Genomic DNA, 16,469 nt, shown 5'->3' on the forward strand with positions numbered 1-16,469 from the left:
TGTCAAATCAATTACAGTGGACCCCCGGTTAACGATATTTTTTCATTCCAGAAGTATGTTCAGGTGCCAGTACTGACTGAATTTGTTCCCATAAGGAATATTGTGAAGTAGATTAGTCCATTTCAGACCCCCAAACATACACGTACAAACGCACTTACATAAATACACTTACATAATTGGTCGCATTGGAAGGTGATCGTTATGCGGGGGTCCACTGTACTTGATAAAGCTTAACACTGAGCAAATGTCAGAATGATGATTTGCTTTACATACTGTCTTTCTTTAACATTATTGTTGGATAATTTGTCAGCAAAAGAGAGATGGTTGATGCCTGGCTGTATACAGTGTGTACTGCAAAATTGTTTAATTTGGTTCCTAATCCTTTTAAGTTTGAGTCAAGGTTTCATAGCTACAACTTGTTAGCAGTTTTGTAGACAAATTTTATTTTTAGCTTTCAGCATTTAAATTTTTTCCAGTTTATCCTGACATTCATATCCTGCACACCCATGTCTGATAATAGTGACCTTTTATGAACATGTAATAGATTTAGCTTATAATGTTAAATTTTTTCAGTTCATCCTGAGACTCGTGTCCTATTCACCTATATCTGATGATAGTGACTTTGTATGAATGTGTACTGTGGACATAGCTTATAAAATTAGTAACTTTTAATTTTAAGCCAAACTTTTGCTTCAGGCTTTGGACGAAGAGATGTTGTGGAGCACCTCTTAAATCTTGGTGCTGCTGTTGGGGCTCGTGATGATGGAGGATTGATACCACTTCACAATGCCTGTTCGTTTGGTCATGCAGAAGTAGTTTCTCTTCTTCTAAAACATGGAGCTGATCCAAATGCAAGAGATAACTGGAACTACACTCCCCTTCATGAAGCTGCATCCAAGTCTAAATTTGATGTTTGCATAGGTACTGTACATGGGTGAAGAATTCATCATACAGTATTACTAAACTCTGATATGTAATATACAGCCTCTCCTCACCTAACGATGGAATTCTGTTCCTAAGATCATGTTGGTAAACAAATTTGTCACTAAGCAAGGAGCATACTATAGTGGTAGTGGGTTTGTGTCAACCATCTTTGCTATTGTTTTAATGTCACCCATGCACCATTTATAACATTGTTAGTATATTTTTAAATGTTTATACAGGAGTGTACTGTATATTGTAATAAACAGTAGAGGAAATCAGCTCTAATATACCTACAGTGGATCCTCGACCAACGGTGACATCAAGTAACGGCAAATTCATCTAATGGTGCTGTTTGGTGTAAAAAAAAGGCTCTACCAATGGCGAAAAACTCGTCTAATGGCGTTTGTCTGGAACGTGTCCATGTGGCGGGAGTGCGGCAGGAGCAGGCCCAACCACTCCAAGACTCAGTGTGCCATTGTTTACAAGCTGTTGCGGTCGATTCCATGTTTGCCTGCCATATATTTTGGATTATTCCAGTGTTTTTTAGCTTGTAACTGCTAAATAAGCCACCATGGTCCCCAAGAAAGCTTCTAGTGCCAAGCCTGTGCTAAAAAGGGTGAGAAAGAGATAATTGAAAAATACAAGAGTGGAGTGCGTATGTCCTAGTTGGAAAGGCAATACAACAAATCCCATTCAACCATCAGTACTATCTTGGTGAACAGAAAGGTAATCAAGGAAGCTGTTGTTGCGAAAGGTGCAAGTATGTTTTCAAAACGGAGACCGCAAATAATTGAAGAGGTAGAGAGACTGATACTGGTATGGATAAACGAAAAACAATTATCAGGAGATAGTGTTTCTCAGTCTATAATTTGTGAAAAGGCAAGGCAGTTGCATGATGATCTCATTAAGAAAGTGCCTCAAAATAGTGACGATATTGATGAATTTAAGGCCAGCAAAGGCTGGTTTGAGAGATTTAAGAATCGTAGTGGCATACACAGTGTGGTAAGGCATGGTGAGGCTGCCAGTTCAGACAAAAAAGCAGCAGACAAATATTTGAAGGACTTGAAGGAATATATAGAAACTGAAAACTTAAAACCCGAACAAGTGTTGAATTGTGACAAAACAGGCCTGTTTTGGAAGAAAATGCCGAACAGGACCTACATTACTCAGGAGGAAAAGGCACTCCCAGGACATAAGCCTGTGAAAGACAGGCTGACATTAATGTTGTGTAGTAATGCTAGTGGTGATTGCAAAGTGAAGCCTTATTGGCGTATCACTCTGAAACTCCAAGAGTGTTCAGGAAAAACAATATCGTCAATGGTAATTTGTGTGTGCTGTGGAGATCAAATGGTAAGGCATGGGTCACTAGGGTATTTTTCTTGGACTGGTTTTATGATGTATTTGGCCCCACTGTGACAAAATACCTCCAGGAAAAGAAATTGTCACTCAAGTGCCTCCTGGTAAAGGACAGTGCTCCTGCTCATCCTCATGACTTGCAAGAGGAAATTGCAGGGGAGTTTGGTTTTGTTAAAGTGAGGTTTTTGCCTCCTAATACAACTCCTCTCCTCCAGCCCATGGACCAGCAGGTCATTTCAAACTTCAAAAAACTCTACACAAAAGCAGTGTTTCAAAAGTGCTTTCAAGTGACCTCAGACACTCAATTGACCCTAAGAGAGTTTTGGAAAGATCACTTCAATATCCTTGGAAAGGAGTGACTAAGAGGACCTTGAACTCTGCTTGGATGAAACTGTGGCCACAGTGTGTACAAGAGAGGGATTTTGAAAGGTTTGGGGCTAACCCTCAGGAGCCTATGCCAGTAGTGGAAGCTATTGTGTCAATGGGGAAGTCCTAGGGTTGGAGGTTTGTGACGAGGATGTGGAAGAGTTGGTGCAGAACGATGAGAAAGAACTAACCACTGCAGACCTGAAAGAGCTTCAGGTGCAGCAGCAACAGATCACATCTCAGGAATGTTCTTCAGAGCAGGAGGAGGATGACTTCATCAAGGATTAGGGAAATGTTCAATGTTTACAGAGGTGCAAGCATTTATGGATGAATTTTATCCTGTCACAGAAGTTTAAGCCGTATTGGCAACATGTACAGTGACACGCTTGTGTCCCATTTTAGGGAAATCCTAATGGCACGTGAGAAACAGCTCTCTGGAAAGATATTTTGTGCGACAGGGGTCCAGTGACTCTCAAGCTGGTCCTAGTGGCATTAAAAAACCAAGAAAGGAGGTAACCCCCCCACCAAAGGACTTAGTACCTCAAATCTATATGGAAGAAGATTCTCCTTCCAAACAATAAAACACCTGCATCATCTCCCCTCCTGCCATCTCATCACTCATCAACAACTCCACAATAAAGGTAAGTGGCATTTAATTATTGTTTATTTTGCATGTCCCATTTGTTTTTGTGTAGGGAAATGTATATTTCATTTAAAAAAAATTATTTTGTTTAATACTTTTGGGTGTCTGGAACAGATTAATTCTATTTCCATTATTTCTTATGGGGAAAATTAATTCGACCAGTGGCAAATTTGACTAACGGCTAGCTCTCTGGAATGGATTAATGCCGTTGGTCGAGGTTCCACTGTGCATTATTTAGGTATGCATGTTGGTCAGAGAGCCCGTCGTAAGTCTGAGTCATTGGTAAACAAGTATACTACATTGCTAAGTGAGGAGAGGCTGTATTAATTGTATTATTCAAAACTTGCATTTTTCACGAACATGAATAAATAGAAATCTTTTGCGTATTACCTTGTAATAGTTTGTATTAAGTTCCACTTTTATAAACTAAGGTAAATACAGTACAGTACAGTAAAACCTAAGTTAATTCACCTCGATTTAACAGACTTCGGAATTACAGGACAAAATCAGCTGGGTTAGTTGATTCAGACACAACAGAGTCCATTGGTTACAAAATTGTTCGGTGTTGTTACAATCACAGCAAAAACACTCGTATCTATAAACCACAATCTCCATTATTGACCATCCGCTCCTTTGAATTAATTCATTAAATCAAGAATTTTCTGTACATGTACACTATAACAATTATAAAGGCTTTCCTCAGTTATTATTATTGAATTATATAAGCTTATCATCCAAGCCTGAATAAAAAGCTTAATAGCAATTTCAGATTTTTTGGTTATTTAATGGCCATCACCTGCCAAGGAAGGGTGACCCAAAGAAGAAAACATATTTGCCATCTTTCATTCAGTTTGTCTTTCCAGAAATGTGATGACATCATAATTAAGATTACCCTCTGACTGAAACATCCCCTCTTCTTACCTCCACAACTCAAGACCAGCTAACTTTTTTTTCCTGAGTCCCTTTATCAAAGTTACCTTACTTTCACTCCAACACAGTGTTCATTAGACACCACATGTCTCTACTCCTATATAGCATGTTTACACAAGCCTGCTGGATGCTCAAGCCAAAAAAAAAATAAGCTTCCTTTATGACCCTCCTCTCTCTGTTCTGGGATAATCCCTACTCCTACCTTCCATCCTAGATTTATGTACCCTCTTCATCATCCTATCACTCTCTACCTTTCTATGTGCCCAAACTGCCCCAGCAACCTCCCCTAAGCCCTCTGAATTTTACCTTTGTTGCTCCCATGTTGCTTTTTAATTTCTATGCTGCTAATTCTCTGCGTGGTATTCACACCACACATTGCTCTCAAACATGACGTCTCTGCTGCCTCTAGTCGGTCTTATTGCAGCATTCAGAACTCTTGCATCATGTTCATGTAAAAGTGTTGGTGCAATTAAACTGTGGTATGTAATTTTTTTTTTTTTTTTGCATCTCTAAATAAACTCTTTTTACATGCGGATATGGAGAAGAATCCTTCCTCTGTAAGCCATGCATGTCATAAGAGGCCACTAAAATGTTAGGAGCAAGAGGCTAGTAACCCTTCTGTATAAATTACTAAATGTAAAAGGAAGAAAAACTTTCATTTCTTCTTTTTCATGTCGCCCTGCCTGGTGGAAGACTGCTGGTGTATTAAAAAAAATCTTAACACAGATGCCTCAACAGACCACCCCACCTTATTTTCACCTTCATCTATTTTATGGTTCACCCATCTGCTGACAAATCTACTCTCAAATATCTGAATGCTTTCTCTTCCATACTCACTCCCGCTAATTTGATAGTCAATCTGTTGCTGCCTAAAACTATTTTTGTTACCCTCATCACTTTCCTTTTTTTTTTCTACGTTCACTTTTAATTTCTTCCTTTTTACATACCCTCCCAAATTTGTTCAAGTTTTACAACTTGTCTTCAGAAACCCCCTAAAGAACTGTCATCAGCTAAGAACAACTGTGACAACTCCCACCTTGTTTCAGATACAACATCTGTTAATCCCACACTTCTTTCCAGCATTCAAACATTCACTTCTTTTCCAACCCCATTTATAAACATATTAAACAACCATAGTTACATCATGCATTCCTGTCTAAGTCCTTTCAATGGGAAATAGTCCCCCCTTCCTCCTACTTATCCATTCCTGAGTCTGACTCTGCATGAACACTTAATTGCTTTTAGTAACCTACCTCCTATTCCATACATTTGCAACATCTGCCACTTGTCTTCCCTATCCACTCTATCACAAACACTTGGTCTTTACATCCCCTACCCTTCCTAAATCTTCCATACTTCTCTGCACTCATGCTCTCTCTCTTACCCCTAAACCTTTCAGTAATAATTTTACTGTAAGGTTTACTTTGTATGCTCAGCAGGCTCACCCTCCAATAATTCCTACATTTTCTCTCTTCCCTTTTTTCCTTATATGTATAATGTATGAATGTTGAATGATGATGAAAGTATTTTCTTTTTGGGGATTTTCTTTCTTTTTGGGCCACCCTGCTTTGGTGGGAGATGGCCGACTCATTGAAAAAAAAAAGATGTATAAGGGAACACTGCATGCTCTTTGCCAGTCCTTTGATACCTTCTTTTCTTCCATGCATATAAAAAGCACTCATCAACCATTTCAACACTATTCCCATCTCCTCTTAACATCTCTTGTCTTAATCCCATGTATCACAGCCATTGTACCCCCACTTATTCTATCCAGTGCCTCACACTTTCCCCACACCTTCTTCACACTGCTCTTCACTTATATTTGATGTTATCCATCCCTACCTCAATACCTTTTCACCAACTCTTTAGAATATGCTCTCCATCTTTTCAGTACCTCCACCTTCTCATCTAATATCTCCCCCCCTCTCATTTTTAAGTGCTAAGTTCATTAGCTCTCCAGGCTTTCTCACTTTAGTGATCTCTCCAAAACTGCCACTTATTTGGTTGATAAGGACTTGCCAATTCTCTCATTGGCTCTCTCACCACTTTTTTAACCTTCATCTCTCCCTCCATATACCCTATCTTGCATCTGTCATTTTTAGATATGGTCATGATTTTAAGAATTTTGACCATTGCAGTGCTGCTTCAAAATGGTGCAGATCACACTATCCGCAACACAGATGGTAAAACAGCGTTGGATCTGGCTGACACCTATGCTCGTTCTGTACTCACAGGTTAGCCACTTTTGATTTGTATTGTTAATATTTTTATTAGATTCTTTTTCACATTTCTGTCACATCTAGTCAAGGGTAACAAAGTTATGTACTGTATGTAATTTCATTCTGTAGTTTATTTTTTTAACCACTTAATTGGTTCCCCCCAGGATAGTGTGGCCCAAAGAAGGAAATACATTCACCATCGTTCATTCATTAGTTATTGAAACTTTATTAATTTGAAATTTTCCTGTAGGTTGGTGAAGCTGACACAGGTGTTCCTAATTATGATGGTGGTTCATATGTAAGCAGAGACAAAGGTAGATTTGCATTAGGGAGGTCTTATGGATGACAATATAATTACTGTTGAGATAGGTACACATACAGCAGTGTCTACCATAATAATCTGGACCTGCCTCCATTATAAACGATATAAAATGGTCTGGATTCATATCATGAATGTTTTCTGGAGGTATCTGTCAACTCTGAACTAATAAACGAGACTGCAGTATGTATCACCATCTAGTGCACCTGCATACAGCAGTTAGATAAGGTGTTTTATTATTATATTGTACTATCCCCAAGTGCCCAGGATTTTTGGCCACAATATTTAGTGCCGTGTAATTTTGTGCCAAGTGGATAAAAATAGGTTGGTAAAAAATAAATAGTGAGGAAAAAGTCTGTATATTTGCTTGGAGACAAGAAAGTCACCATAAAGGAAATTTGTCATCATACAAGACGAGCAAAGTTCAGCACAATGACATTACTTTCTGCCGCTCGTAGCCTCCCACCAGATGTTCCCACAACGAAACCTATACTGGATATCCAAGGAGGACATTTAAATGCACAGGTAACATTCTATGCAGAGAACTACCTAGAAATCTACATGTGACTGCATCACAACTCAGTGCATTCTGAACTCCTGGATAACCTCTTGATTAAGTATGTTCATCACCTCTTGCAAAAGGACCTCCGCCTGCCAAGTCATCATGCTGCAAGGAAACCCCTACTGTTGCCCTGTATGAAGAAGGAGCACCTGCAGTTTGCCAGGAAATATGCTCACTGGATGGTTGATAATTGGAAAAAGCCATGTGATCAAATGAATCCATGTTTCAGTGTATTCAGGGTTGTCAAAGCAGGGTGAGTTGCCCCTCCTCCATCAGCAGGTATGACCCTGCATGTACAGTGAGCATAGTAAAGCACCAACAGTCTGTCATAGTTTGGGGTTCCTTTAGTGGTTTACTTGGTTGTGAGGGTTATACAATGAATGCTGACTGCTACATTACCATTCTTGAGGACCACTTCTGAATATTTTCAAAATTTATGGTTGCTCCACCTCTTTGCGTAATAGTGCCACCCTGTCACAAGGCCAAAACGTAACCAAGTGGCTTGCTGAGGAAAAATATTGAGGTTTTACAGTGGCCAGACTGCAATCCTATTGAAGAATAAAAAGGCACAATACAATGACTGGAACAATGCACAGATAACCCTCACATAAGAGAAAGAAACTTATGACAACATTTTGGTCTGACTTGGACCATTCACTAGTTGTCTAAATGTCGTTATTACTTTCTTTCTCCTATGTGTGGGTTATTTGTGTACTCAGTCCTATTGAGAATGTCTGGAATATCATGAAAAAGAAGGAATCTTGCCACATTTCATCCATGTTGTGCCTGCAGCAGGAGATCAAGGACATTTGGGTCAGCCAGTTATCCTTTGATTAATTACTTCAAGAATCTGAGTGAAAGCATGCCCAAATGGCTTCAAATGGTCATCAAGACCAAGCAGGCAATAATAAACAAAATATTATGAATATATGCACTACATCACTGTGCCTAAGGTATGAATCTTGCTTTACATAATTTCATAACTAATTACAGTGGACCCCCGCTTAACGATCACCTCCCAATACAACCAATTATGTAAGTGTATTTATGTAAGTGCATTTGTACGTGTATGTTTGAGGGTCTGAAATGGACTAATCTACTTCACAATATTCCTTATGGGAACAAATTCGGTCAGTACTGGCACCTGAACATACTTCTGGAATGAAAAAAATATCGTTAACCGGGGGTCCACTGTATTCTCACTTAGTTAAAATTTCTCCATTGAATTTTTACTTGTAAATCCATGAAGTGGCTTATGCAGTGTAAAAAAATATAGAGAGCAAAGAAAAATGGATGAAGAGTTTGACCCTTTCAGGGTCCGTGCCGTAGTTCTACGGCTTTGAGTTGAGGGTCCAAACCGTAGATCTACGCCATGAGCTTAGCTCACTCTGATAAGCTGTGAGCGGTAAATTTGGGCCTAAATATGAGAGAATACATCTGTGTGGTATGTGTGCACCACATAAAACAAATCCTGCAGCACACACTGCATAATGAGAGAAAAAACTGAGACTGATTTTTTATTAAAACAGCGACTTTGCAGTGTTTTTTCGTATGTTTTTTATAGTTGTAGTACGTATTTGCAATTTGTTGGTCTCATCTGATAGAATGGAAGATTGGTTTTAGTACTGGAAATGGCTTGAAACTGAGCTCAGAGTAGCGGAAATGCTAAATTTTTGCCAATGTTCAAGAGTAAACAAATGACCTCACACGTCTAATACACACCAGCTGGTGGGTCTGATATACATTCACAAATGTGGTGATATTATTTATACAATTATTACAAAATTGCATAACAGTAAATCTTCTAATTTTTGGTTTGAATAAAAATTCATTATGTGAATTAAAAAATCAAAATGGAATTCATTTGTAAAGACTAAAAACATAACTAATGAACAGAGGAAATGTTAGTTTAGTGCCTGGAATGCCTGCATTGTTTAATGTGGACCCTATTTTGAAATTGGAATGTTTTGAACTTTGCGTTAAATTGGCCAAATTACCAATTTCCGATCACTTTATTTTGTAGTTGAAACATTTGACTTGGGGATTTCTTGTGCTAAATCGATAGAATAGAAGTAATACTAGTAAAATAGCTAAGAATTTGGTCAATAGGAATAATGCAATTGGCCTAAAATGGGAGTCAAAGTCAGCAAAATTGCCGATGCATAAATATCGCTGACACATCATAATTTCGTCAATTTTCCATCAAATTTCGTACTTTTTGTTTTATTACCTTCAGAAAAAGATTCTCTGCCATTTCATAAGAAAAAATAGCAATTTTTTTTTTTTTGAAAATTCTTGGACCCTGGTGCACACTTTGAAATTTGGCCTCTGGACCCTGAAAGGATTAAGAATGAAAAAATAAGGTAAGAAATTTGTGGACAATTATTTGTATTGAAAAAAATGAGTCAAGGTAAAAAAAAAGTACTGTAATTCATAGTGTATATGATAATCTGATTTAGGGCATAATATTAAGATAGTGAAGTATCAGAAAGAATATTACACTAAACTATTATTATCAGATGAAAAGAACTGGTACATAGTGACTGTGTTTTAAAATGGGAGGAAGTCCTTATCTAGTGTGATCCATTTTTCTCCAGGTTATTCCTGTGGTATGTTAGTTTTATGATAGAAGTGAATGTTCTATACAACCTATAATATCTTTAATATTCATCAACTCATTTACAGTATGATAAGTAAGATTATAACACTAATGTTTGTATATCATTTGACTTGTGATAGGAGAATATAAAAAGGAAGAGTTATTGGAGGCTGCCCGAGCTGGCAATGAGGACCGCCTTTTAACCCTCCTGACTCCTCTCAATGTGAATTGTCATGCCTCGGATGGTCGTAAATCCACCCCTTTACACCTGGCTGCTGGATACAACAGAACAGAAATTGTAACGATACTGCTGCAACATGGAGCTGATGTACATGCTAAGGACAAAGGGTGAGTTAAGTGCATTCCTCTCAGTATAGCTCAGTCGTTACTTGATGTGACATATACTGTAGCAAAATACAAGAAGACTAATGCAATGTTGTCAAATATATTATTACATTAAGACATACGTATGCTATTTTTATGTTTTGAGCAGTGGTCTGGTGCCACTGCATAATGCCTGCTCATATGGCCACTTCGAGGTAACAGAGCTGCTTATCAAGCATGGTGCCAATGTTAATGCAATGGATCTATGGCAGTTTACCCCTCTTCACGAAGCAGCATCAAAATCCCGGGTTGAGGTGAGTGTGAAGTTTCTTTTTTTTACACCCAAGGGTATACTTATGAATAATTTTGATAAGTCCACCACTCGCACAGTATGTACTGTGACCAAGAGCAAGAGGGATTGGGGGGTGAACTCAACCCTGACATGATTGGAAACATCACTCAAAATTGATTTCAGTAGACTGTTGATTAACACAGTAGTTACTTTCCTGAAAAATCAGTGCAAAACAAAACCATGTTAAACAAAGTGAAGAACTTAGGGAAAAAATAAGGTTTCATTCTTTGCACCTCCCAAAATGGCAAACAAACTTTCTTTTCTTTTTAGGTCTCCAAATCGTAAAAAAAAAAAAAAAATGATAATGTAATTGTAGTTCATTGTCGTGATGTACTATATTTAATGCAGTGCTTAAGGCTACAAATGTTACAGAAATATTTCTTATACTGTATTGTGGTTGCTGAAATATGTTAATGATTCTGAACAGAGTGGAGAGGGAAGCTGTGGCTCTACTGGGGTGAGGTGGTAGGTTGTAGATTGTTTACTGAGATGGATGGTTGTAGCTTTGGCACTAAAGTCAGTGGTTATACTGTAGTCAGAAATTCTGTACGGTACGTGTGCAAAAATATGACATGCTACGGGTGTCCTGTAGTTCAGTTGCTAGCGGACTCAGCTCACACATTGAGGTCCATGGTTTGATCCCCAATTTTGGTGGAAACATTAGGATGTGTTTTCTTAAGACACCTGCTGTCCCTGTTCATCTATCAGTAAAATAGTTAGTGTTAATTGACTGATGTGGGTTGCAGCCTGGGGACAAAATTGACGTACGTAATCTACCCGGAATACTCTGTATAACAAGGGGGCTTTTTATATGGTAGTATGTCATTGATGTCAGCTAGGCCTGTATATGTTGTACATGTACCTTCAGAAATCAAGATTATTTTTTTTCAACATGTCTGCTGTCTACCACCGAGGCAGGCATGACCCAAAAAAAGAAGGAACGCTACCCCACCTTACTACCTCTCACTTGTATTAAGTTTAAATAAGATTGTAAAACAGTTAACCACTACTTCTTGTCTAGTTTTAAGTATGGTTACTATGTACTATTATCTTATCTAGTTTTAGTTAGTTACTATGTCTTAGGATTAGTTTGCCCAAAATGCCTCTGCATGATAGTGGCCATCTTTGTACTTAGCAAATCAAAACTGTAATTACACATTGTAACCTTTACAAAGAAATAAACTTTACTTACACCATCATTCACACATAGTCACTGTCTTTGTAGAGATGCTCAGATATGACAGTTTAGATGTCACTGCAAACAGCCAATATCCCAAACCCCTCCTTTAAAGTACAGGCATTGTACTATTTCCCACCTCCAGGACTCGAGTCCAGTAACCAGTTTCCCTGAATCCATTCACAAAAATTACCCTGCTCACACTCCAACAGCTCATCAAGTCCCAAAAATTCTTCTTCTCTGCTCACTCCTATCTAACATGCTCACATGTGCCTGCTGTATGTCCAAGCCCCTTGCACACAAAATCTCTTACCCCTTCCCTCCATTCTTTCCTAGGATGACCCCTACTTCTCCTTCCCTCCACTACTGATTTAATCACCCTCCAAGTCATCCTATTTTGCTCTATCCTCTCTAAATGACTAAACCACCTTTACAGCCCTTCCTCAGCCCTCCAGATAATGCTTGTAGTAACTCCACATCTCCTCCTAATTTCCACACTATGAATTCTGTGCATAATATTTACACCATACATTGCCCTTAGACATGACATCTCCACTCTCTCCAGCCTCCTTTTGTTGCAACATTCACAACCCATGCTTCACACCCATATAAGAGTGTTGGTACCACTATACTCTTGTACATTCTCTTCTTTGCATCCATGGATAATGTTCTTTGTCTCCACAGATACCTCAATGCACTACTCACCTTTTTTCCTTCATCACTTCTATGGTCTACATCGTCCTTCATAAACCCATTCACTGACAAGTCTACTCCCAAATATCTGAACACATTCATTTCTTCCATACTCCCTCCCTCCAATGTGATATCCAATTTTTCCTTATCTAAATCATTTGATACCCTCATCGCCTTACTTTTATCTATGCTCACTTTCAACTTTCTTCCTTTACATGCCCTACCAAACTTGTCCATTAACCTTTACAACTTCTCAGTCTCCCAAAAGCAGAGTATCATTAGCAAAAAGTAACTGTGTCACCTCTCATTTTATATTTGAATCCACATAATTTAATCCCACCCCTCTCCCCAACACCCTAGCATTTACTTCTTGTACAACCCCATCTATAAATATGTTAAACAACCACAGTGATTTTATGTATCCCTGTCTAAGACCTACTTTTATTGGAAAATAATCTCCCTCTCTGCTACACACCCTTACCTGAGCTTTTGCGACATTTTTCATTCCTTTCATTATCACTTCAGAGATACCTTACACCTTTGCAATATTTAAAAGTAAATCCATGAATTACAGTCACAAATTATTTAAACGGTTTAAGCATATCAGTTTGTGGTTAATTTATTAAGAATAATAAACTTGTCAGGTGTGCTCATTGCTGTTGGCCCATGGTGCTGATCCAACACTACTCAATTGTCACTCCAAATCTGCTATTGATGTTGCACCTTCCAGAGAACTGCAAGAACGACTTACATGTACGTACTTTATTGTTTATAAATTGAATTGTGATGTCATAATAGACATCACAATTTGCCATCTTGACAGTGATTTTTTTTTTTTAATACACCAGCCATCTCCCACCAAGGCAGGGTGACTAGTACAGTTGCATACTAGTTGCATTTTGTGCAACTAGTATTGCATACTAGTATGCAACTGACGATTGTGTCCAACATACTAGTACGTATACACAATTTTTCGTACCTTCAAATCTGCCATCTGCCAGTATTTTTGACCTTATCACAATTCTTTGGGTCTTCTACAATCTCTTCATACCTTTGAAAAAAAATATAAGGCCAGGACAGTCCACACAGTGCATCACAGGGAAAAACTTTGTTTGATATACTAGTATATGTAACTAACATAAGTAAACAGTAAAATCAGGAGCTGTTGTTCCACCACCAGCTTCCCTACCAGCAAACAGGGTGTGCAAGTGGCATGAAGATTCCAATTTTATTACAGTTTCATGATACTAAGAGTGGATTTCAGCCGCTAAATACACTTAAGTAGATATAACTCAGGATAACCCAATAAAGTCAAATAGTGTGACGTCCTTGTTTTGCTGATTATTGCGCCTTGAAACAATTGGGATTTTGTTGTAAATATTTTACAGTAGTTTCGAAGGTATTATGGGCACAAAATGTTCATATAACCCAAGATATTTCCTCAAACTTAAATATGTACTGTACTAGCAGGCATGTGTGTGTTTTAGATAGGAGTGAGTGGAGGCAAATAAGTTTTAGGACTTGACAAGCTGTTGGAGTGTGAGGAAGGTAAGATTTCATGAAGGGATTCAAGTAAGCATGTATGCACCTGGAGAAGAGAGAAGTGTAGAGGAGAGAGAGAGATTTTGGGAAATGTTGAGTGATATGCGTGGGGAGTTTTGAATCAAGTGTGAGAGTAATGGTGGTTGGGGATTTCAATGCTAAAGTGGGTAAAAATGTTATGGAGGGAGTAGTAGGTAAATTTGGGGTGCCAGGGGTAAATGTAAATGGGGAGCCTTTAATTGAGCTATGTGTAGAAAGAAATTTGGTAATAAGTAATACATATTTTATGAAAAAGAGGATAAATAAATATACAAGGTATGATGTAGAACGTAATGAAAGTAGTTTGTTAGATTATGTATTGGTGGATAAAAGGTTGATGGGTAGGCTCCAGGATGTACATGTTTATAGAGGGGCAACTGATATATCGGATCATTATTTAGTTGTAGCTACAGTTAGAGTAAGAGGTAGATGGGAAAAGAGGAAGGTGGCAACAACAAGTAAGAGGGAGGTGAAAGTGTATAAACTAAGGGAGGAGGAAGTTCGGGTGAGATATAAGCGACTATTGGCAGAAAGGTGGGCTAGTGCAAAGATGAGTAGTGGGGGGGTTGAAGAGGGTTGGAATAGTTTTAAAAATGCAGTATTAGAACGTGGGGCAGAAGTTTGTGGTTATAGGAGGGTGGGGGCAGGAGGAAAGAGGAGTGATTGGTGGAATGAAGTAAAGGGTGTGATAAAAGAGAAAAAGGTAGCTTATGAGAGGTTTTTACAAAGCAGAAGTGTTATAAGAAGAGCAGAGTATATGGAGAGTAAAAGAAAGGTGAAGAGAGTGGTGAGAGAGTGCAAAAGGAGAGCAGATGAAAGAGTGGGAGAGGCACTGTCAAGAAATTTTAATGAAAATAAGAAAAAATTTTGGAGTGAGTTAAACAAGTTAAGAAAGCCTAGGGAACGTATGGATTTGTCAGTTAAAAACAGAGTAGGGGAGTTAGTAGATTGGGAGATGGAGGTATTAGGTAGATGGCGAGAATATTTTGAGGAACTTTTAAATGTTGAAGAAGAAAGGGAGGCGGTAATTTCATGCACTGGCCAGGGAGGTATACCATCTTTTAGGAGTGAAGAAGAGCAGACTGTAAGTGTGGTGGAGGTACGTGAGGCATAACGTAGAATGAAAGGGGGTAAAGCAGCTGGAACTGATGGGATCATGACAGAAATGTTAAAAGCAGGGGGGGGATATAGTGTTGGAGTGGTTGGTACTTTTGTTTAATAAATGTATGAAAGAGGGGAAGGTACCTAGGGATTGGCAGAGAGCATGTATAGTTCCTTTATATAAAGGGAAAGGGGACAAAAGAGATTGTAAAAATTATAGAGGAATAAGTTTACTGAGTATACCAGGAAAAGTGTACGGTAGGGTTATAATTGAAAGAATTAGAGGTAAGACAGAATGTAGGATTGCGGATGAGCAAGGAGGTTTCAGAGTGGGTAGGGGATGTGTAGATCAAGTGTTTACATTGAAGCATATATGTGAACAGTATTTAGATAAAGGTAGGGAAGTTTTTATTGCATTTATGGATTTAGAAAAGGCATATGATAGAGTGGATAGAGGAGCAATGTGGTAGATGTTACAAGTATATGGAATAGGTGGTAAGTTACTAAATGTTGTAAAGAGTTTTTATGAGGATAGTGAGGCTCAGGTTAGGGTGTGTAGAAGAGAGGGAGACTACTTCCCGGTAAAAGTAGGTCTTAGACAGGGATGCGTAATGTCACCATGGTTGTTTAATATATTTATAGATGGGGTTGTAAAAGAAGTAAATGCTAGGGTGTTTGGGAGAGGGGTGGGATTAAATTATGGGGAATCAAATTCAAAATGGGAATTGACACAGTTACTTTTTGCTGATGATACTGTGCTTATGGGAGATTCTAAAGAAAAATTGCAAAGGTTAGTAGATGAGTTTGGGAATGTGTGTAAAGGTAGAAAGTTGAAAGTGAACATAGAAAAGAGTAAGGTGATGAGGGTATCAAATGATTTAGATAAAGAAAAATTGGATATCAAATTGGGGAGGAGGAGTATGGAAGAAGTGAATGTTTTCAGATACTTGGGAGTTGACGTGTCGGCGGATGGATTTATGAAGGATGAGGTTAATCATAGAATTGATGAGGGAAAAAAGGTGAGTGGTGCGTTGAGGTATATGTGGAGTCAAAAAGCGTTATCTATGGAGGCAAAGAAGGGAATGTATGAAAGTATAGTAGTACCAACACTCTTATATGGGTGTGAAGCTTGGGTGGTAAATGCAGCAGCGAGGAGGCGGTTGGAGGCAGTGGAGATGTTCTCTCTAAGGGCAGTGTGTGGTGTAAATATTATGCAGAAAATTCGGAGTGTGGAAATTAGGAAAAGGTGTGGAGTTAATAAAAATATTAGTCAGAGGGCAGAAGAGGGGTTGTTGAGGTGGTTTGGTCATTTAGAGAGAATGG

The 16,469-nt window shown here is 38.5% G+C and overlaps 1 protein-coding gene across 3 annotated transcripts in view; it reads left to right on the forward strand.

The window, feature by feature from the left end:
* The window catches only part of Tnks (tankyrase), a 102,546-nt gene that overhangs the window by 5,784 nt on the left and 80,293 nt on the right, over positions 1-16,469 (forward strand). For all 3 annotated transcript variants that reach the window (XM_053788345.2, XM_053788352.2, XM_053788358.2), the window contains exons 2-6: positions 697-921; positions 6,358-6,453; positions 10,059-10,266; positions 10,412-10,556; positions 13,109-13,217. In XM_053788345.2, coding sequence (XP_053644320.1) covers positions 697-921; positions 6,358-6,453; positions 10,059-10,266; positions 10,412-10,556; positions 13,109-13,217 — 783 coding nt within the window. The remainder of the gene's footprint in view (positions 1-696; positions 922-6,357; positions 6,454-10,058; positions 10,267-10,411; positions 10,557-13,108; positions 13,218-16,469) is intronic.

The sequence above is a fragment of the Cherax quadricarinatus genome, chromosome 31 (assembly GCF_038502225.1).
Source record: "Cherax quadricarinatus isolate ZL_2023a chromosome 31, ASM3850222v1, whole genome shotgun sequence".
In the NCBI taxonomy this organism is placed as follows: domain Eukaryota; kingdom Metazoa; phylum Arthropoda; class Malacostraca; order Decapoda; family Parastacidae; genus Cherax; species Cherax quadricarinatus.